The 20,906-nt window shown below is 59.9% G+C and overlaps 2 protein-coding genes across 5 annotated transcripts in view; one reads left to right on the top strand and one right to left on the bottom strand.

Annotated features, from left to right (window-relative positions):
- The window catches only part of WARS1 (tryptophanyl-tRNA synthetase 1), a 31,904-nt gene extending 19,258 nt beyond the window's left edge, over positions 1–12,646 (top strand). For both annotated transcript variants that reach the window (XM_058740717.1, XM_058740716.1), the window contains exons 7-11: positions 3,099–3,199; positions 5,149–5,261; positions 5,468–5,641; positions 10,109–10,249; positions 11,411–12,646. In XM_058740717.1, coding sequence (XP_058596700.1) covers positions 3,099–3,199; positions 5,149–5,261; positions 5,468–5,641; positions 10,109–10,249; positions 11,411–11,572 — 691 coding nt within the window. In that variant the 3' untranslated portion in view covers positions 11,573–12,646. The remainder of the gene's footprint in view (positions 1–3,098; positions 3,200–5,148; positions 5,262–5,467; positions 5,642–10,108; positions 10,250–11,410) is intronic.
- A 2,693-nt stretch (positions 12,647–15,339) lies between these two features.
- SLC25A47 (solute carrier family 25 member 47) overlaps positions 15,340–20,906 on the bottom strand; it is a 21,163-nt gene continuing 15,596 nt past the window's right edge. For all 3 annotated transcript variants that reach the window (XM_058740740.1, XM_058740739.1, XM_058740742.1), the window contains 5 exons: positions 19,201–19,244; positions 18,800–18,871; positions 17,910–18,092; positions 16,511–16,808; positions 15,340–16,212 (listed from right to left, as the gene is read on the bottom strand). In XM_058740740.1, coding sequence (XP_058596723.1) covers positions 15,932–16,212; positions 16,511–16,808; positions 17,910–18,092; positions 18,800–18,871; positions 19,201–19,244 — 878 coding nt within the window. In that variant the 3' untranslated portion in view covers positions 15,340–15,931. The remainder of the gene's footprint in view (positions 16,213–16,510; positions 16,809–17,909; positions 18,093–18,799; positions 18,872–19,200; positions 19,245–20,906) is intronic.

Raw genomic sequence — 20,906 nt, 5'->3', positions numbered from 1 at the left:
ATGATGGGGGGTGGACTTTTGAATAGTGCCCGTGAAAGGCCACCACACAGCCCCCCACCCCCCGGCTCTCGGCACATTCTGAGAGAACGTGGGGTCTGGAGCAACTTTTCCAGCCTGTCTCTGGTAACTGCACTTGTGCGTCCTGTGGCTTTGCTCGGCAGGAACTTCCTCTTCTTCCGTGAACATGCAGGAGTGATGAAAACCCGGATAACATGTAAATCAATGGTTCTGTGCTGCTTCTTCTCCGAAAGACCTCTTTTGTTGAACCTAAAGTCAAGAGAGAAGTTTTAAAAGCTAAATCCTGTTTTCAGCAGTTCCTTTTAAACAGTTGAGCATTTTACTTTTTTTTCTTGAGACTTAACTCAGAATCCAGATCTTTGATTGAAAAAAGCTCCTTCCTGGTCTTTAGGAGCTGAAACTACAGCAAAGCCAGCCTCCAGCCCCTCTCTGGGTGGGAGCGAAGCAGCCAGGGCCCCGTGGGGAGAGAAGTCCACGGCAGGCAGGCTGGCCCCGGACACCCTGTCCCCACACACGTTTCTGGCCCTGTGCGTGGGCCCAGAGAGGCCTTCCTGCCAGGAGCCACGAGGGACGAAAGATAGTGCACCGGGGATCTGCGAGCTGGTGTTCCAGACCCAGCTCCGCTCCTGGTTGGTGTGGTTCCTTGGGGCGAGTCCATATGTTCTCTGAGCCTCCTGTAAGTCGGGGGTTTAGCACAAGTGGCGGGCAGCCCAGGGGAGGGTCCTTCCGTGTGCCCTGCCCGGGTTCCCATCCTGACCACCGTTTACCTTGTGCCGGGCAGCTGAGTCACCTGCCGTCCGCCTGCTTGCCCGGCTCGCTCGCTCACGTGTTCCCTGAGCATCTGCGACGTGCCAGGCTTACGCAGGGGATACAGCTGCCCACGGGACACTTATCCAGCAGCTGTGTCGGGTTATCTGCAAACGGCGAGAGTCGGCAGTTTAACAGATGCCAAACCAGGTGATAATGAGGGCTGTGAGGACAAACGAAGGACAAAAGTCGGGAGGTCATGGCGCCCCTGCTGCAGTTTCATGAGGACCTAGTGAGGTGCTACACGCAAAGCGGCCTTTGAGCAGTATGTGGTGAGCGCTTCGTAAATGTACGACCTAAAATCCCGTTCGGCTCTAAAACCCTGTCACTGATGGCCCGTGTGAGGTAACCTGGGAACTGTTCTTTAAACCGTGTGAGTGTGCAGGGCAGGTGCCGTCCCGAGGGGAGCGAGGTGTTCGGCCCTCACGTAGGAGACGCGGCCAGATCTGCTCCCTGGCAGCAGGGGCGAGGCCTCGGCGCGCGGCCCGGCATCGCGCCGCGTGGGCCCCGGGTGCGCCTGGGGAGCCGAGGTCCCTTCCAGGGAGGCTGCGGCGCTCACGGGGCGGCCCCCGCTCATCCTGCGGCCCGCATGGCCCAAGCACTGGCCATCTGCTAAGAAACGGCAAGGTTATCTTACTCAGAACGCTGCTCAGACACCGCCGGCCCGGAGCGCTGTCGCCGTGGGGCTGCTGTAGACTCCGCTCCTCTCGGGGCTGGGGGCCCTCTCGTGCAGCTCGCGGCAGTGCCGCGGGCAGATTGGCCGTGCTGGTTAGCTCTCGAGGTTGCCTCCACCCAAGGCGGAGTCTTGCTGTGGCCCTCGCCCCCGGGCGCCACACAGCGGCTTGTCGTCCCCGGGTGTAAGCAGCGTGAGGCCGCACCCCGCCCCCCCCCCCCCCCAGGACCCTCTCCAGCATGAGGGAGCTCCTGTCTCAGCAGGACCACAGAGCAGGCGTCTTTCCAGGCGGCGGCTGCGCTCTGCTCTGAGTGGGCGACCCGCGGGGGTCAGGGGGGCACTTTGCATGTCGCCAGGTTCCCAGTGTCTCCTCTGTAGCTCTGTTCCCCGGCCGGTGCCCTGGGGCCGAAATTCAGCGGGCTGCTGAGTGAAAGCTGCCATCTCCTCCCGAGCGGGGCTCTGCTCAACTCGGAACAAACTCTGGTGTGCTGGCCTTCCCCTTTGTACCCTCCCTGCCGGTGCCCCTGCCTTTCTGACACTCCCCTCCCTGCCTGCCCGGAGACCGTCGGCAACCTTCCATCCGGGAGCTACTCTTAAACTCTTTCAGAAGCTGTGCAATGTGGTGAGGAAAGCAGAGGCTTTGCGGCCAGACGAGCCTGCGTTTGGGTCCCAGCTCCTGTACTCACGGGGTCTGTGACGTGACCCTCAACCTCTCGGAGCCTCCGTCTTTGCCTGTAAGGGGAGGTAGAGCTACTATCTTAAAAAAGAGTTGGAACATAGCACGGCTCCCGCCACAGGATGCAAGCACCTAGTAAACACTAGCTGTCCCCGTTTCCCTTTCTGTCCTGCGGTGCCTGAAGCATGGTAGGGCTGGAGACCAGGGCTGCTGAGTATACTGGAGATGCTGTGCAAGAAGTCACTCTGGGTTCTGCCCCTCCCTGTGTCAGCTTTGTCCTCAGCCTTAGGTTCCTCTGGTAGCAGAATGGCTGCCACAGATCCAGGCCTCATATCCACATCCCTCAGTGTCCAGAAGAGAGAATCCAATTGCTTGAATCAGCCACTGTGGGCCCAGCCTTGTTGCTGAGCATGGGGTCTTCCTGCCCAGACAGCACGGCCGCCCTGCAGTGGAAGGGGCAGTGGGGGCTGGATGCGGTGGTTTCTATCCAACACTGTCCAGCAACAAGTTGCAGATATTCCCACACACACACACACACACACACACACAACCAAACAGCGTGTGTCAACAGAAAAGCTCCCTTGGGGCTCAAGTCTTGGGGCTCCCAGACTTGAAGCTCTGCGGTAGCTTGACCACCCACCCGGCTGAGTTGAGATACTCGGTGTCAGCCCGAGTCGGCCTGCGTCGGTGTGGTCTTGCCTCATGTGCTTGTCTTGTGTTGGTTTCATGCTGGTTTCCACCCTCCCCCAGCCACTCTACTTTGCCCGCCACGGGTACCTTCGCCTGCAAGTGCCTTCTGGGAGCCTCCCTGCCCACTCTGTGTCCTCAGCCCACACGCGTGCACTCAGGTTTCACCGGCCTCTGCTTTGGCCTCGGGGGCAGGCCACCTGTAAACCTGAGGTTTGATTCTGATTGTCCTTGCAGGACGAGTCCAGGCTTCTACAAGAACGTGGTGAAGATTCAGAAGCACGTCACCTTCAACCAAGTGAAAGGCATCTTCGGCTTCACTGACAGTGACAGCATCGGTAAGGGGTCGCTGCTGCCTGCGGCCCTGCGGGCTGGCGTGAACCACGGGTGTCTGCCCCGGGGCGGAGCTCTCTCAGCTGGTGACGTTTGCCGCTAGCCTCCACATAGTGAGCTCCCAGGCAGGTCCCCTCGGGAGGCTGAAGAGCTTTGTGGTGCCTTCGGCCCCATTTCTGGGCTGCGTGGAGCAGAACTTCAGGAGACCATCTGTCATCCCCTGGAGGTTTAGAAGAAAGAAGAGGGTAGGGATGACTGGAGCTCCTCTGCCCACTCGTGGGGTCCCAGCCGGTGTGGGACACCTCAGGCGGAGACCCAGGGGCTGCAGGACGACCTGCTCTGATGCCCGGGAGCCTCAGTTTCCCCCATAAGAGGACAGGTTTGACCAGAGGCCCTGTGGAGCCCACCCTGGCCACCCTCGCTCTCTTTCTGTGGCTCGGGCCCCTGTACATACGCTCTGTCCCTTTCCACCTATCTCCGTGCCTTTCAGATGCATCAGCCTTCTCTCCTAGACTCTTAGCTCCCGAAGCTAGGACTCGATCCCTGAGGCTCGTGGTGGGTCGCCCGACCCCCTCCCCTACTTTGTTTTGGGGGCGCGGCTCCAGGCCTGGGCAGCATGCCAGGATGTGCCTGCAGGTGCCGCGCGGGAGTTTGCCCTGCTGGGAGGGAGCACGTCCCAGGGCCCTGTTGGCGAGGGACCCTCAGGGACACGTGCAGAGAGAAACGCCTTGGAGAGTCCTCACCGGGAGGCTTTTCACATGAGCCTTTCCTTTGATGTTTCAGTCAGACTCAATCCTGACAATTGGGGCATAAATCCTGTGCTTCTGAACGGGTTTTTATCCTCGGAATCCCAGCATCCGTTGGGAAGATGTCGCAGAGAAGGCCGCCCTGGACAAGAAAGGAGACATTAGACGTACAAATAGCTGCACACACTTTGCTTCCAGACGCCCGGGTTTGAATCCTGGCCCAGCCAACTGCTTGCTGTGTATTTGCTTTGGCAAGCTGTGTAAACAGTCTGAGCCTGAGTGTCCACGACTATAGAATGGAGGCCACCTTCTCATAGAGCTGTGAGCAGAGATGTGCCCGGGGAAGGCCCTGAGCAGAGCCCAGCACCCACATGTGGCGAATGGCCACCACTGCTCTGTGTTTTAATGGGGCGCTGCTGGTGGGGGCAGCCATCTACCTGGTCTCTCAAGAATAATGGGACCCCAGAAATGGGGTGTCTGCTAGGAGAGAGCATCACAGAGGCAGGACTTTCAGGGGAGAAGAGAAGCAGCGCCCCAGAACTCATCCTGCAGTGCCTGAGGAAACCCACATAGCACAGCTGGCGTGGGTGGGCCCTGCCCCACTTCCAGGGTCATACGAAGGTCAGTGTGGCCCCGCCCCACTTGTCAGGGTCGTACGAAGGTCAGTGTGGCCCCGCCCCACTTGTCAGGGTCGTACGAAGGTCAGTGTGGCCCCGCCCCACTTTCAGGGTCGTACGAAGGTCGTCGCCCCTTAACCACTTTTGTGGGTCTAAGCAAGTAGCAGTACCAGTGTTAACAGCAACACCCAAAAGATAAGAAAACAGTTTTAGGTTCCAGGGTATCATAATTTGTAACGACTGGAGATGAGGAACACCCGTGGATAGAGGGTGGCCACACACTGCAGGACACGGTTGCGGGACAAAACTTATTTAACAACATGGGCAAACGTCACCAAGTAGGAAAAGCGGTAAGGGGAGACTAGATAGAGAGCAGTCGCAGAGGGAATTGGAGGCAACAGACGGAAAGAGACGCAAGCGGAGACTGTAGAGTTGTTTCTTCTCCCCACTGTTCTGTGCTTTCAGATTCTCTGAAGTGACTCTCGCTTCTCTAAAGGGGATGAAGCCCATCGGGTTTATCCCTTTCGCTGGGAGAATGAACCAGAACAGGAGTTGGCATCCTGTGTAAAAATATTTTGTTGGCACTTTCAGGAAAGATCAGCTTTCCTGCCATCCAGGCCGCTCCTTCCTTCAGCAACTCATTCCCTCAGATCTTCGGAGACAAGACAGACGTCCAGTGCCTCATCCCGTGTGCCATCGACCAGGTCAGCAGGCAGAGCAAGGCGTTCTTGGTCTGGGGCGCTGCACCCTTTGATGGGAAAGGAGGTTTCAAGAGGTGTTGGGTGGGGGGCGATTCTGCTAGCTAACTGGGAGCTCGGGAACGTCCCTGGAGGCCACGAGGGTGCTGCTCACGGGCTGACGGCCAGCCGCTCTCTGCCCGCTGTCCTCAGAGGCCCCTCTCGCCCCGTAGGATCCTTACTTCAGGATGACAAGAGACGTCGCCCCCAGGATCGGCTACCCCAAACCAGCCCTGCTGCACTCGACCTTCTTCCCCGCCCTCCAAGGGGCCCAGACCAAGATGAGCGCCAGCGACCCCAACTCTTCCATCTTCCTCACAGACACCGCCAAGCAGATCAAGACCAAGGTAAGCACTGCCCAGGGTGCAGGGGCAGCCCGTGCACACAGCAGACCGCGCCCGAGAGACACACAGGCGTGCACACGGTGGCGGGACTGTCCTTCGGCGTCCTGGGTTCGGGGGTCCGCAGCTGCTGCCTGCAAGCGCGCGGCAGCCTGTCCCCATCCCCGGACATCAGCTGAATGTGTTTTGTGTGTGTCGTTCTGTTTAGGCAGAAGTGGGGATTTTTCTTCCTTTTCTCTTTTCCACTTGCCCACCGGCACCGTGCCCGAGCGGTTTTCTTTAAAGTAAACAAACAATAGGAAACGCGTTAGTGCGTTTCTGCACAGCAGCCATATTCCAGGAACTGACCAGGTGCCTTACGTTTTCTGTTTCTGTTTCTCACTGGGAGGTAGTGGTGACTTCCTCTTAGAGGAACGAGAGGGATGAAGGCCAGAGGGATGACCGGCTTGACCAGGCTTCCACCTCAGAAACCATCAGAGTGCCGCCTGGCCTGGCCTGTGAGCGGCCACGACCAGGGTGGGGTGCAGGGGCCGCACATTCTCACGGAGACCCGACGTGGGTGGGCGCCCTTCAGGACAGTTGTGTCCGGCCCGGCGCGCAGCAGGCGCTCATTAAGTGTTTGGTGTTGACGCACCAAAGAAACCAGAGTTAGGAGTTTTTGTATTTTCCAGGGCCCTGCTTCTGTTCCCCAGTGCTGAAATGCCTGTACGGGTACAATCCCCTCTTGTCCCACAAAGCAGTGAACGTTTTATTTGGAATCCAGTGAGTGTTTGCAGGTTGGAAGATTACAGCGGGAGTGACCAAAACTATTTGAGGCACGTGACGCAACCCTCTGAGTCACTGCCCGCCCTGACCCTCGTGGGGTCCCTAGCGGGTTCTAGTTGACAACGGGGAAACCCTTAATGTCAAAACCCTCTTCCAGGAAATGGGTGCCGTCGATTCTGCCCCCCTCTGTTGGAAGCTGATGTACTCAGGGGTTTTTTGTCTGCTTTCACTACTGGCTGGAAGTTCCAGAGCATGGAGTGCAGGGGAGGAAGGGAGGTTCCTCTTTTCTCCAGAGGAGAAGTCATCTTGTTTCGTTCTGAGTTGTTTTAAAGAAGTCATTTATGGGTCTGGGGCATTTTTCATTAACTTGGGGACCATCAAGGACCCTGAGGGCTGGATGGGCAGTGAGCATGGGGTCAGAAAGCACACAGCTACAGAGGCCACCAGGGTTGTGAGCGGCCTGTGGGGCAGACAGGGCAGGCTAGCCCTCGTTCTCAGTCCCCAAGCCCACCTTCCACTCCCGAGTCCGAAGCTCCACATGAGCCAGGGTGGGGGCATGTGCTCCAGCCCTCCTGAGAATAACCGCAGTAGACGAGCTGGGGACACGGCGGTTCGGCTGCAGCACCACCCGCCACGTGTTGACATCTGTGATCTCAGTCCTGACAACCACCCAGGGAGGCCGTGACCATTTTGTAGGCAAGGAAATCAAGACTCAGGGGCCAGGCCGCTTCTTCCGTCCACACAGCTGGGGAGTGGTGGGGTCGGCACCGGTGCCCAGCTCCCCCAGTGCATGGGCCCCTCCCATAACCTAGAGTCAGGAGCCCCAGGCTTTCTGGGCCCTGCCACTTGGCGAGTGACCTCGCCGTCCAGGGGAGTCATTTGGGAAGTGGGAGCAGCCGTACCGATTTCATAGCCTTGAGACCAGGCTTAGTGAGATCATACACGTGCTGCCTGAATTTAAGGATTTAGTTCAGAAACTGAATGGTTGGACGACTCCTTTGTAGTACAGGCCAAAACAGGCCTTCCCCAGGCTGCTGCAGGGCCCCGCCAGAGCCCAACGAGTCAGACCCTCCTTCCTGCAGGTGGCCTTGGGGTGTGGAAGCCCCTCTTCCGGGATGAGTGTCTGTAATACAGTTTGCCAGCCTGGCCACCCCCCCCCACCCCCCCCCCCGCTTGTGATTTCTGCTAACAAGACCCGTTTAGTGCATACTCCCAGACTGGCCTCTGGCTCTGGGGTGGACATTCAGTGGCCCTTCTCCGCCCTGTGCCTGGGGCTCCTGCAGGCCAGCTCCCCTCTCCCGTAGGATCGTAGCAGCCAGAGTTCACTGGCTGTCAGAGCTCGGTGGTTGAGTCAAGTTCCCCCATCCTTCAACTCAGACGTCCTCACTAGTGAGGTTCCTCTTGTAGCAAAAATCGCATGGTTTTGGTACGTCTCACCTGCTTCTGTCATTTTGGATCCTGACAGCTGCATTCTGGTCGCCACAACCAAGGCTGCTCTCCACCCTAACACAAACCCGTTTTCCTGCTGGCTTCCCATGAGCAAGGCCCCAGTGGTGCTGAGGACTGGCCAGGCCCACAGCAGGCAAACTTAAGCCACTCTCAGAGGTCTGGTGTCCTGGGGAGGGTCAGCGCGGCTCTGCCGTTCACTGCCACATACTGCAGGTCCTTGACATGGCACCTCATTATCATCCATAAAGTACCGAGGTCATTGGGTTGTCGGGGTTAACTAACGTGATGACGAAGGCACGCCTGTGTGCCGTCTTTGGACGAGGCCCTGCCCGGGGAGGAGTAGCACACAGGAGGCGGGTGTTCCCCGTGCATCTCCTAAAACATGCACACGCGGCAAACACGCCTTTCCTCCTCTTCCTCTCAGACGAGGACTGGGAACTGTCACCTTTAAAACCACCCCGTGGTGGGGCGCCTGGGTGGCACAGTCGGTTAAGCGTCCGACTTCAGCCAGGTCACGATCTCACGGTCCGTGAGTTTGAGCCCCGCGTCAGGCTCTGGGCTGATGGCTCGGAGCCTGGAGCCTGTTTCCGATTCTGTGTCTCCCTCTCTCTCTGCCCCTCCCCCGTTCATGCTCTGTCTCTCTCTGTCCCAAAAATAATAAATAAAAAACGTTGAAAAAAAAAAAAAATTTAAAAAAAAAAAAAAAAAAAAAAACCACCCCGTGGAGCCTGGGGAATGCTGTCCCCAAGACTTACGTCCTGGCACTCGAGTGTCTTCCCTAAGGCCCAGCAGTGGCCCGGCGTGGCCCAGGAGTCTGAACACAGGAAGATGCCCGTGCAGGCAGGGGCTGCCCCACGACCCGTGACCCCATGAGACACCCAGCGCCTACCCGAGGGCACCAGACCTCAGGAGAACCCACTACCGTGTGCTCTTTCTGCTTATTTTGTATCTTCAATAGCTTTTGCAGTTTGCTTACACTGATTTTGTTTTATAACTTGGTCTTTTTTGTGAAAAAGAGGAAAGCTGAACCTGCACTTGTCTTCATTTTTCCTCCCCGCAACCCCCCCGCCAGCATCTACCCCTCACCAGTTGCCCCTTGCACAGGGCACAGGGCAGGTCCCGCTCTCCCAGAGCAGCCGCTTAGCGGCCACCACCAGCGGGAGTGGGTGTCCCTGACTCGCTGGCGCCGGAAGAGCCTCTGCCCCTGGTGTCCCCGCTGCTGCTTGTTCGTGGCGTCCAGTCAGTAATCTGCCCTGCGGTCCTGGGGAGAAGGGGTAAACATCTCAACATAGAAACTGTCAGCGCTGCCCCCCTTTTCCCCATCAAAGAAAAATAGGGTGACAGGCCACCTGGGTGGCTCAGTCGGTTAAGCGTCTGACTTCGGCTCAGGTCATGATCTCGCGGCCCGTGAGTTCGAGCCCTGCCTCGAGCTCTGCGCTGACAGCTGGAGCCTGGAATCTGCTTCCACTTCTGTGTCTCCCTCTCTCTCTGCCCCTCCCCTGCTCACGCTCACTCACTCTCACTCCCTCTCTCTCTCTCAAAAATAAATAAACGTTAAAAAAAAAAAACAGGGTGACATTTGTACATAGCAGGTTTCAAATGTTTGTGGAAAGAAGGTTGAGGAAAATTTGTCCTCTTTAACTTTTCTTCTCTCGTCTCTTGGCCCTGATTTCTCCCAAGATTATCTTCAGCGATTCCAAAAAACCACTTCTGTTCGTTTCCGAGTCTTTCTTCAGTTCCTGAAACTGCATATCTTTAGGTGGGGCTGCCGCAGGCGCTGTCTGCCTCTGTGCTTCTTGTGGGCTCTGCTCTCTCTTACTAGCCCCATTCTTGTGGCTCCCACTCTCGCTTCCACGCGGTGAAGGCAGCAGCCGCCCTTCCGTGGTGGTCTCTTTCACTCTGAAGGTGGCTGGTGGCTGCCCGTCACCGGAGAACTGTAGGCCACCCCTCCCCGCTCCAGGGCAGGCGGTGCTTTGGCTTTCCCAGCTCTGTTCTGTCTCTTGGGGTCGGGGGACCAGAGCTAATCCCCACCCCCATGCCTTTCCAGTCAGCCCCGCTGGCACATACCCGGGCTTGATGGACGGGGAGGGACAGTTCGTGGGGCTCCTCCTCCCTACGGTGAACCCCAGCCTCCCTCCATCTGGGACCTGATGGGGCAGAAGGCAGTCACTGGCCCGACCACCACCCTCGGCTCGCAGCCAGTTTCCGCACGCGGGGCGGCCGAAACCAACCAGCATCTCTGTGCTCTTACTGGTGCAGGTCAACAAACACGCATTTTCCGGAGGGAGAGACACCGTCGAGGAGCACAGGGAGTTTGGAGGCAACTGTGACGTGGACGTGTCCTTCATGTACCTGACCTTCTTCCTCGAGGACGATGACAGGCTCGAGCAGATCAGGAAGGTGGGACCACAGGCCGCAGGGTCCAGCGGTCCCCGGCTCTGTCATAGGGGCCGTGGCGGGGGCGGGGGGGTTGGGGAGAGGGGTGGCGGCCAAGCTTACGGGGGTCGGAGCCTCTTAGGGCCCGGGCCTTGGGGACAGGTGCTCAGCCGAGACGAGATGAAAACCGAGGAGGTCCATCTGCTTTAACCACATGCAGGAAGCCTCATAACGGGTAGTTCGTGGAAGAGAAAGCACTGAGTGTGGTGTGGTTCCCACACACACAGGTCTGCTCTTACTGGACACTACGGAATCTGTCTAGATAGGTTCACGCAAAACGGCATCGGAGTTAAAATAGTGCCCCCACCGAGTTAACACGTTTGTGTCGCTGTGGTGTTTGCAGATGCTTCGAGGCCCACGCGGGTGAGTCAGGTGTTCGCGGCACGGCCTCTCTGCGAGCAGTTTGCTGAGAAGCATGAAGAAAGAGCCCAGGGAATGTCCGTAGCCTTTGTCTTAGGTTTTCCAGGCCCTGGAATCTTTTGCAAGGAAGTAGTCCCGAATAAGAAAGAGCTCTCCATACAAGGATGTTTAACACTGATAATAGCAGGAAGTTCACAGCAGACTGTACAGCAGAAGGGACGCTGACCGGGAAGGACGGGGGATCACGCAGGCACGAGTTTGCAGTGACACGGACAACGTGCCCATGACAGTGATCGCAGTTACCAGACTGGAAATATAGTGAGATCAGCTATTCTTAAAGTTAAGAATCTAGGAGGAAACACGCCAGGACGGCAGTGGCTCTCGGCTGCTGGGTGCTGGCTCTGCAGGGGATTTTCCTTCACCTTTGCTGCTACTTTGTACTTTGTGTCAAGTTCGCTCAGTGAGCACGTCCTCCTTTCACAGTTAAATGAAAAGAGAGTCAGCAAAGATTTAGACAAGCTGGTAAAGCTGAAGGGAACTTCCGGCTGTTGTTCGGCCTGGAGTCCTGCCGCCCCGAAAGGAGGGCGGGTGGGGCGAGTGGCAGGTCGTGGCTACTCGTCGGGGGGGGGGGGGGGGGGGGGGCGTATCGCGCAGTTTAAGATGCAGGTTCTTGTTCTGCCGAGCGCCCCCCGTGCACCGGGCCCCACGTGGGTGAGCCAGGCACGTGCAGCCGTGTCTCACTGTGGTCTGTCTCCCTCCGGGCAGGACTACACGAGTGGAGCCATGCTCACCGGTGAGCTCAAGAAGATCCTCATAGAGGTTCTGCAGCCCCTGATCGCCGAACACCAGGCCAGGCGCAAGGAGGTCACGGACGAGATCGTGAAAGAGTTCATGACTCCCCGGAAGCTGTCCTACGACTTTCAGTAACATTCGTTTTATACACGCTTATAAAAGAGATGTAATTTACCAGTAATCCCAGCCCAATCGAATCACCGCTATCCGTAGGCTCTGTCACACGGTAATTCCTGGCCTGGAATCTGTAAGCCCTGTGTGTGTATCCATACTGTTTCTTCCTGTGATGCCCTCCTTTCTGTCTCTTGCGGCAAAACCCTTGGGGATTGGGTGCCAGCTAACGTTTCGTGGTCGGACGGTCCAGCTGGAGTCTCTCCCACAGAGCAGCCCCCAGAGGTGAGACCTTTGGCTCAGTGACCACTGGCCACCCTGTCGGGTCCGCAGGACAGCTGCCATTGAAAACGTCCTGCAGGTTCCCAGCCTACTCTCCGAACCTGCTCTGTGAACGAATGTGGAGCGTGCATACGCATCTGCAGTCAGAACGTCACGATCATAGAGTGAGACGTGCTTCGAAAAGTCTATGTGGGAAGTTTAATGGGCACAGATGTATTTCCCCCGTGCCCCCCAAAATGTAAAAGAATCGCCAGCTAAAAGCTTTGCTGTCCGTTTGGCTAAGAGAGCTCCCAGCTTGAAGGCTGCTCTTCATTGGCCCAGGTTGGCCAGTTCTTATTAAATTGAGTCTTCTGTGGGCAAGACTCTCCAGTTCACTTGCCACACTCCAGACCGTGCATGCACCACACTCCAGCAATCGTGCTTTTCCCTGAGCGTACTAATACTTTGTCCCCACCAAGTAACCCTGACACTCCACGCTGAAAGCCGGTGGCTGCTTCGCACTGATGGTGCCCGGGGCTGAGGGGTCTGTTGTCTTTGCAGATCCTTTTGTTTTGACACTTGACTGGCGTGGAAGTCTCTCTGCACAGAGCAGTGCCCTGGGGCAGGTGGATGTAGCTAGACCGCGTGCAGCCGCCCTCACGGCCCTCGGCGGCGCGTCCACGGGAGGCCTGTTGAACCGTGCGCCCTGTATAGTTTTGGAAAAGCGGAAGACCTATCTCAGGGAAAGCCCTTGGTTGAGGTGTCTGTCCTTCCTGGAGGCACAGGGTCCACTCCCTCATGTCACTCGTTGGCGTGAATAAACTTGCTTCAGTCCTGCCTGTGTCTCGGTGCCGCGTCTGGGGTTTGAGGAGCAAGCAGGCCCGCGTCAGGCCCAGGGCCGTGCTGCGCCTGCCGCCAACAGCGGAGGCCTCTCCGAGGGTGGCCCTTGCGTCCCGGGGTCCCGCCAGGGGGTGACGTGGGGCGGAGACACAGACAGAAAATCCCCTTGGTGCTGGGATGCAGGCTCCCAGGAGTCGGCCGGAAGGTAGCCCGTCTGCCTGGTGTCTAGCCCTCGGTGGCCACCCTGGTGCTGGCTGTCCCACGGCGGTGTCCCCGCGAGCGGCGGTGCTGGCCGTCACGCAGTGGAGATGCCCCAGCCGGTGGCTGTCCTCACCCCGCGGACAAGGGAGCGGCCATGGGGTGGGCAGTGGCGATGCCGGTGGGGCAGGAGCTGGGCTGTAAGCTGGGCCGGCCCTGCCGGAATGGAGCCTGGAGCCCTCCCCCCGCCCATCCCCATCAGGTGGGGAAACAGCCTAAGAGAGGGCAGTGGGGCTTGTCCGAGGCCACACGCTGAGCTGCGACTCGGCAGGCCCGTCCGGCCTTATTTGCTGTCTCCACACACACAGAGGGGCCGTGTCACCAACGAGGGTGCCGAGGGTCCCACCCTGGTACCGGTATGTGGTACAACCTCACCGGTCTCCCTTCCCGCCCCCCACCCGACCCGACTCCTGCTGGCCAGAGTCCCCGGCCCCGTCTCGGCCGGCTGCGGCCAGTGGGGCGAGCCGCCACAGAGGAGGGCACGGCCGTGTGGCCCTCCGCAACCACACGACCTCTCGTTACCCCCTTGCACCCACGTCACAGGTGTGCCATGAGGCTAAAACGAGGGGCCGCGTGTGAAGTCGCCAAGGCGGCAGAGCACTGGGGGAGGAGTGTGGAGGCCGTAGACAGGACAGGCTGTGGCCCCTCACAGGCCAGCTCCTCCCCACCTAGGCTGTGGGACCTCGGGCAGGCCTCCTGACCTCTGGGGACCCCCACCCCCTCCCCTGTAAAACCAGAGCAGCCATACCTCACGTTTGGTTCTTGGGAGCAGTACTGTGGGTCAGAGGTCAGGTGACTCACCCAGTGGTCACTGCTGTTCAGGGCCACTGCCCCTCCCACACCCACATTTTGCTAAAATATATATATATATATATATATATTTTAGGGAACACACACTCCGGAGCGCACGTCAGAGCGAGAACGAGAAGGGGGCTCCCCGCCAGCAGACAGCAGCTCTCCCAGGGAGTTCTGCCCGTGGCCCTTCCCAGAGCCCTGGATTCTCCCATGAGCACCGGCGGTGGGGGTCCCGGGGGGACCACCCCGCACCTCCCACTTGAAACTTCCAGTGCAGTCTGGACTTTGTCGAGGTGGCCACGGTTAGGGTAAGATCCAGCTGGGCCCGCCTTCTCTTCCCCATTTCTGAAATTCGGGGCCGGGTCCGAAGGGCCATGTCACCTAGCGGTTGTAGAGAGCTTGAGGACCACCGCGGACCAGGCCCTCCTGCAAAGCCACTTCCCCGCCACGGGCGGGGCCGGCTGCTCGGGGACCAGGGGTCCCCACGCTCCCCGGCTGCCGGGAGCACTGCCAACGACTGTCCTTCCGAGGCCAAAGCAAATAAATGGGTGCTTCTAGTGGTCTTCCCGCCAAAAGCGGACACAGGGTCCGGGTTTTGACGGATCATCTTTCGGTCGGGGCACCGTTTCCCTAGATCCTGGCTGGAGCACCAGCCTCCGCGCCTTGAAGCTGGATGAACTTCCAGGAACCTACTGCGGGATCATCCGCTCATTCCACACCCCCGCTGAGCACCCACTATGTGCTCGGCCCTGTGCTGGATGGAGTCCACATCAGACATGCGCTGCCCTCAGGCGGCTCACAGTCTCGGGTGGAGTGGGGTGTCGGGGGTAGGGGGCGGATGAGAGACCAAGCGAGGAGCCAGGGTCCTGTGGGGGCCTAAAAAGCAGCCCAGGTCGGGCAGGGAGAGCTTCCCGAAGGAGGTGGTGCTGGGGGTGCCGAGTCAGCCGGGCAGAGGAGGGGGAAGCGTGTTCCTGGCAGAGAGCGCAATGTAAGCAGCTCCTTGGCTCAGGGTGACAGGAGCGGGCTGGGAGGGGAGGGCCACCCGTGTGTCCCGGAAGCAGAACACGAGAGGTCTTTTCGGGGCAAGCACACGCTCAAGGCCAGTGTCTGTGAGTGAGTGTCATCGAGGCAGGTGTTGGCTGGCTTCACCAGAGGGCTCCACCTGCCCGCCCCAGCCCTGAGGGCCACTCACTACCGGAAGCCACGCGGGGCCAAGAGGGCTTCAAAAGTGCAGGCGCGAGTCCCCCCACACCTCCCTCTCGGAGCTGTTTCCTCACCTGCCGCCAGGCTGCATGGTGACCTGTGTCAGGTACCTGGCACCCAGGACGCACCCACCCCTCCCTCCTCCAGACCCCCATGGAAAGGTGGCTCACAGCCAGATGTCCCGGCAGCGGAGGGGCCAGAAGGGGGTAGTTTTGGGGTTGGGGGGAGGGGGGTCAGGCCTCAGGCTGAAAGCCGAATGGCCCCCTGTGGCAGGGCTCGGTGCCCCAAAGGCGCAGGGAGTGGAGCCAGCCAGCGTGCTGGGCCTCAGTGTGCCCATCTGCCTAGTGGGAACGACGGCCACACGAGTGTGGAGGCTTGGCCTCTGGGGAGGAGCCGGTCACCCGCCCCACGGACCGCGGAGCAGCACCACTGAGCACATTCAAACAAAAACGTTTTATTGTCAACGGCTCCCCGCGGAGTCTCGGGGATCTCCCAGCAGAGCAAGGGTGTGTGAGCGGGTCTGGCACCAAGCTGGTCATGGCCGTCCGGGCAGTGCCCTCTCTGCGCAGCCCCGCGCAGGGGAGCAAGCGGGCGGGTGCGTAGGCGCTCACCAAACAGAGGAGAGCTGAGCGGGGGCCTCGCGGGGACGGTGGCCAGCGGACACTGGGTGAGTGGACGGAGGTGCAGGGGTGCTCCGAAGACACGGGCGGCAGGGAGAGGCCCCGGGGAAGCTAGAACGACCAACTCACCAAACGTTCAAACGACCGCGCGTGACAGATGTCCTCCTCCAAGAGGCTCACTCCTCCCTGGCTCACGAGACCCTCAAGCCAGCCCCAGGCTGATGGCAGAGGGGCCCCTGAACCTCCTCGTGGTCCGTAGCTGGGTGAGCAAAGCCCCGGGCACGGCTGACTCCGGCCACCGGGTGGTGGCTCAACGGGGCCCAGACCCCCACACTCTCCTCCGCCACCTCCAGCTACGAGACGTCTGCAAGCCGCCGGCGGGCCGGCCCTGGGGCGCGGGGACTAGCTAGGTGGACAGGCCGCGGGTGAGCCCCAGCACGGCTTCGTAGGTGACAAAGACCACCATGTTGACGGGGAAGGCACGACAGCAGTTGAGCGTCAGCCCCTTGAAGAGGACCCGCGGCCCCTCCTCCCGAACGCTGCTCACCACGCAGTGCAGGAGGCCCCGGTAGCGCCGCTGGCCCCGGCCGTCCGCCTGCAGGCGCGACTTGATCACGTCCATGGGTGTGGCCACGGCCCAGGCCAGGACCCCGGCACAGCCCCCGGCCACCAGCACGCCCAGCACATCTGCAGGGAGAGACCCACCAGTGCCCTGGCCGCCAACCGGACGGGGGCGCGGAGGAGGGCCGGTGGGGCCCCCCCCCCCCCCCCCCCCCGCGCAGGGGCCCCGCCGTAACGCAGCCCGGGGCTCCCCCCACCACCGTGACCCGCGCGAAGCCACGCGGCGGGTCTGGCCCGACTCGGGTTGGAGGGCGCCGCGGCCCCCACCCTGGGAGGCACCGTGGCGCCCCGTTTGGCACGACCTCGTCCACGCCTCCTCTCCCGGCCTCAGTTGCCACCTCCCAGGCCCCGGCCCCCCCCTCACCTGGCTGGCTGCGGCCCGCGGGGGTGAGCTGCTCGCAGAGGATGGTGTAGGACAGGAAGTAGGTGGCGAAGGAGTGGCCGTCCCGGAAGAGCAGGGCCGAGCTGCCCTTGTAGAGGCCCCGCAGCCCCTCCTCACGGGCCACCGTGGCCAGGCAGTGCAGAGGTCCTCGGTACTTGGGCCCAGGCCCCGAACTCGCGGGGGGCGCGGGACACACGGGGGGCGCGGCCGGGGGGCGCCGCTGCTGCGTCTGCGTCTGCAGGCGGACCTTGGCCACCTCGGTGGGCGAGGTCAGGAACACCTGGAGTGGAAGTGGCAGAGATAAGGGGGTGCCCGCCGCTCCGCCCCTGGACCTGGCTTCCGGTAGCCTCCTGTTGCCCACAGCAGCGTCGGGGGCCCGGCCTTCAGAAGCCTCCGGCTGGCTCCCTCTCTCTCTCTGCCCCTCCCCTGCTGCACTCTGTCTCTCTCTCTCTCTCTCTCTCTCTCTCAAAAATAAATAAGCATTTAACATAAAATAAATAACATTTTTTAAAAGGCGGGGGGCACGCCTGGGTGGCTCAATCGGTTAAACGTTCGACCTCGGCTCAGGTCATGAGCTCGCAGTCCGTGGGTTCGAGCCCCACGTCGGGCTCTGTGCTGACCGCTCGGAGCCCAGAGCCCGCTTCGGATCCTGTCTCTCCGTCTCTCTCTGCCCCTCCCCTGCTCGTGCTCCGTTCTCTCTCTCTCAAAAATAAGTAAACATCTAAGTAATAATAATAATAATTAAAACCAAAAAAAAGTAGCCTCCGGCTGGCCCAGCAGTCACGGTGCAGCAGGGTTCAGAGTCAATGCTTGTGCCTGAGCAACACAACTCTGCTAGCACAGAGTGGGCTCAGCGCACAGTAGGTGTTGGGTAAATATGTGGGACAGTTCCGTGCAGGTATCACAGAATTAGTATGTTAATGACCTTTACATATTACGCAATTAACGTAGGTATTTAACGTAAGAATAATATAACACTAAACGTAGACATCTAATGACATTAGTAAGTAACAGGACATCACTGATGACAATATTACTAACAATACCGTCCGCCATCCTCTGGACGCTCATACCTGTCAGACTCCATGCTGGGGGCTTTCCCTTCCTAACCTTACTTGCTCTTCACCACGCCTCTTATTGACGAAGAGACAGAAGCTCAGAGAGATCCCCTAGCTTGCCCAAGGTCACTCACCTAACGAGAATCCACTGAGCCCTCAGCCACAGCCCCCAGCCTTCGCCCCGTCTCTGCCCTCACCGAGCCTCAGTTTCCCCATCTGCCAGGCGTGGTGGCCTCCAGGCGGCCGGCTCGGGCTCTCCTGACCCTGCAGTCCCGAGGCCCCCTGTCCCCACCACCCCACCCCACCCCCACCCTGCCACTCACGCGGACCAAGCCGGAGGCAAATCCCGAGAGCGTGATGTCGGTCTTGGCGGGCTTGATGTCCGTGCTGCCATACCGAAATCGGCAGATGTGTGCCAGGCAATGGCGGTAGGTGCCGAAAGACACGGACGAGACCAGGGACACGGTGCACACGGGCAGCGAGAGGCCTCTGTAGAAGCCCCACACCTGGAGGGCAGGCAGACGGGACCAGGGGGCCCAAATCAGGCTGGGGGCCCGGCCAGGAAGAGGGCCGTCCAGAGGGGCCCTGGGCCAACGGGACTGGGTCTCACCCCTGCTCTGCCCTCCCTCGCCATGGGAACCTCAGGCCAGTCTCTTACTGCCTAGGGCCTCGGTTTCCCCAGCTGTAAACTGGGGATCGTAATACCCCACTTTCGAGGTTATGTGAGGGACTGAAGAGACAGAGGGCTAGGCTGGACTAGGGCAGCTACTTGATGACGGTGACGATGGTGATGATGCGGGATGGCATGCTTCATTTGTGCATGCCCCGGGCCAGCGTCGAGCCCCAAGTTCACGTGAGTCCCTCCTCTGGACCAGGCTCTGAGCTGGACGCTGGGGACACCTAATGACCACCCGGTGCCACTTTCAAGGGATGCCCAGCCTTGAGGGGACAGAAATGCAAACACTCCGGGGTCCCTCCCTGACCCTCAAAGGCCCCAGGTGCCACCTGTGGACCCTCTCCTGAAGGCAGGACCTCCTTCTGAGCACCTCCTGTGTGCTGGACGCCTGACTCTCGTCCTCAGAAACCCAGCAGGTTGGTACAATCATCCCCATTTGGAAGGTGACAGAGCTCAGAATGGGGTTCAGCATCCCCTGGCTGGTGGGGGTCTGAGGCCCTGACGTCCCCCTGCCCATTACCCTGGCCCCAGGCCTACCCGCTCTCGGCGATACGTGTCCCAGACGCAGTGCCAGATGCCCCTGTACTTGGGCTCTGTCTGGATCTTGACCTGAGAGAGAAGCAGGCTTCAGGAAGAGGTGGCTCCAGGCCTAGCACAAGGCCAGTAGGCCTGGGAGAGGGGAAGAGCCAACCCCTCGATCGTCAGAGCCGTGCTGAATGTGGGCAGAGCGGGGACCAGGAGCCCCCATGTGAGACAGGAGACCTAAGGCACAGGTGAGACGAGGGGCTGACGTGGTCCTGAGGGGCATGGGGAGGGCTGGTCTGATTAGCATGCCGGAAAGTTCTTCTGGCCACGGATGGAAGCAGGAGACTTGGAGGGTAGCCTAATCCCAGCCAAGGGCCTTTGGGTGGGCGGCGGGGGCCTGGCTGTCGCCATACCTTCACCGTGTCCAGGGGGTAGCCCACAGCAACACCGCAGACTCCTGGAAGGAAACCAGACGAACCGGGTGAGGGGCAGGAGCAGGTGAGGAGGGGGGCGAACCCTGACCGGCTCCCGCCGAGAGCAGCCCCACGCTTCTCGTCCACGCGGTGTCTCATCAACGTTGATATCGGTGTTGACACAGAGAAGGAAACTGAGGCTCCGGAACGTAAGGTCGCTTCTGCCAAGCTGCTAGCAACTTCTCCTTCCATGTCTTGGCCCAGGGGTGCCTCGTGCCGAAAGCCCGAGACGCTCCACAGCCTCGCCCCCGGCGTCACGTTTTGGAAGAGCCTTTGCTCCGACACTGGCTGGGCCCCGTCTCCCAGCCAGGCAGCTCTTGCCCTCAGGCCTGTGAGGGGTTTGTCTGCCTTTGGCTGCAGGGTGTGTGTGTGGAGAGGCAAGGACCCAGCAAAGGCCGGCAGGTGGGAAAGCCCACGTCACCCAGGGCTCTGTGAAGGACCGCCTGGAACCACAAGTCTGCATGGAACAGAGTGGGACATGAGGCTTCCTAGACCAGGGTGCTCTCTCCGCAAAGGGCCAGGTGCCACTATCCTGTTCCTTTCTCCCTTCCTGACAGCAGACCTCAATGTCTAAGCCCCCAGAACCACCATGGAGAAGCCAGAGAGCCACAGACCCCTGGGGTTACACACCCTGGGGGCCAGGGGTGGCCTGGTGGTGAGAGCATCTGAGGACAATAAGGCACCTGGGGGCTGTGCCCTATTTACTAGGCATCCCAGGACTCAATAAACATGCGTGAATGAAAGAACAAAGTGAATGAATAATGAATGAATGAGTGAATGAACAAAGCAAGTGAAGCAAAGGACTGACTGAATGACTTGATTAGAATTATCCTCCTTGACCCTCACACAGCTAGACCTCACCAAACTCCTACTCATCCATCAAAGCCCTGCCACAGCATGACCTCCCGTCTGGGGCCCGCCCTGACCCCTGTATCTGGCCTGCCTTCGTGCCGGAAACCATGTAGATCAGAGCCCCTGTCACGTGGTTTTGCTGCCGCTTCACACACGTCATGTCTGTCCTCCACAAGGCCCTCGTCTGATCTGGCCTGGAGGGAAAATACAGGACTCGGGAGCCCTTCCTGGCTTTGTGATCTTGGGCAAGTCAAGCCCCTTCTCTGAGCCTCCTCCTTAGAGGGCCAACATCCAGGGAAGCAGCTGGCCTGAGGCCCGGCGCATGGTAGGACCTCAGAAAGGTGGCTGGTGAGGTCAGGGCTCCAGTCTTTCCTGGATCGGCACTGCTGTCCCCTCCTGACGGGAGGAGAACAGCCCACACCGTTCCCAGCAGCATCGACCAGCACCCACGGCTGTTTCCCAAGACGAGCAAGGCCAAGGGTGCCTCACCCAAAATAGCCTCACAGTTTGCAGGACCAGCGGCCGGGGGGGTAAAGCCCCTTCTCAGCCTGTCTCCTAACAAGCCGGTTATCTCTCGGGATTAGTCTTTCGCAACCAGCCCTTTCCCCAGAAAGGAAAATAGTTTAGGAACCCAGCAAGGCCGGAACAACATGCATCCTGCCAGCGGGTGGGGCCAGGGCTTGGCGGGGCCTCTCCCCCTCCACGCCACCCCCAGTTTCCAGACCCGGGCCAGTTTGTCCTCAAACTCCTCCCTGACCTCTGGTTCCTTCCCACAGCTCAGCCATCCCTCCCCA

This window comes from Neofelis nebulosa, chromosome 7 (genome assembly GCF_028018385.1).
Source record: "Neofelis nebulosa isolate mNeoNeb1 chromosome 7, mNeoNeb1.pri, whole genome shotgun sequence".
NCBI classification, from domain to species: domain Eukaryota; kingdom Metazoa; phylum Chordata; class Mammalia; order Carnivora; family Felidae; genus Neofelis; species Neofelis nebulosa.
Note: the sequence above shows the minus strand (reverse complement) of the source record. Positions and strands in the feature narration are given on the sequence as shown.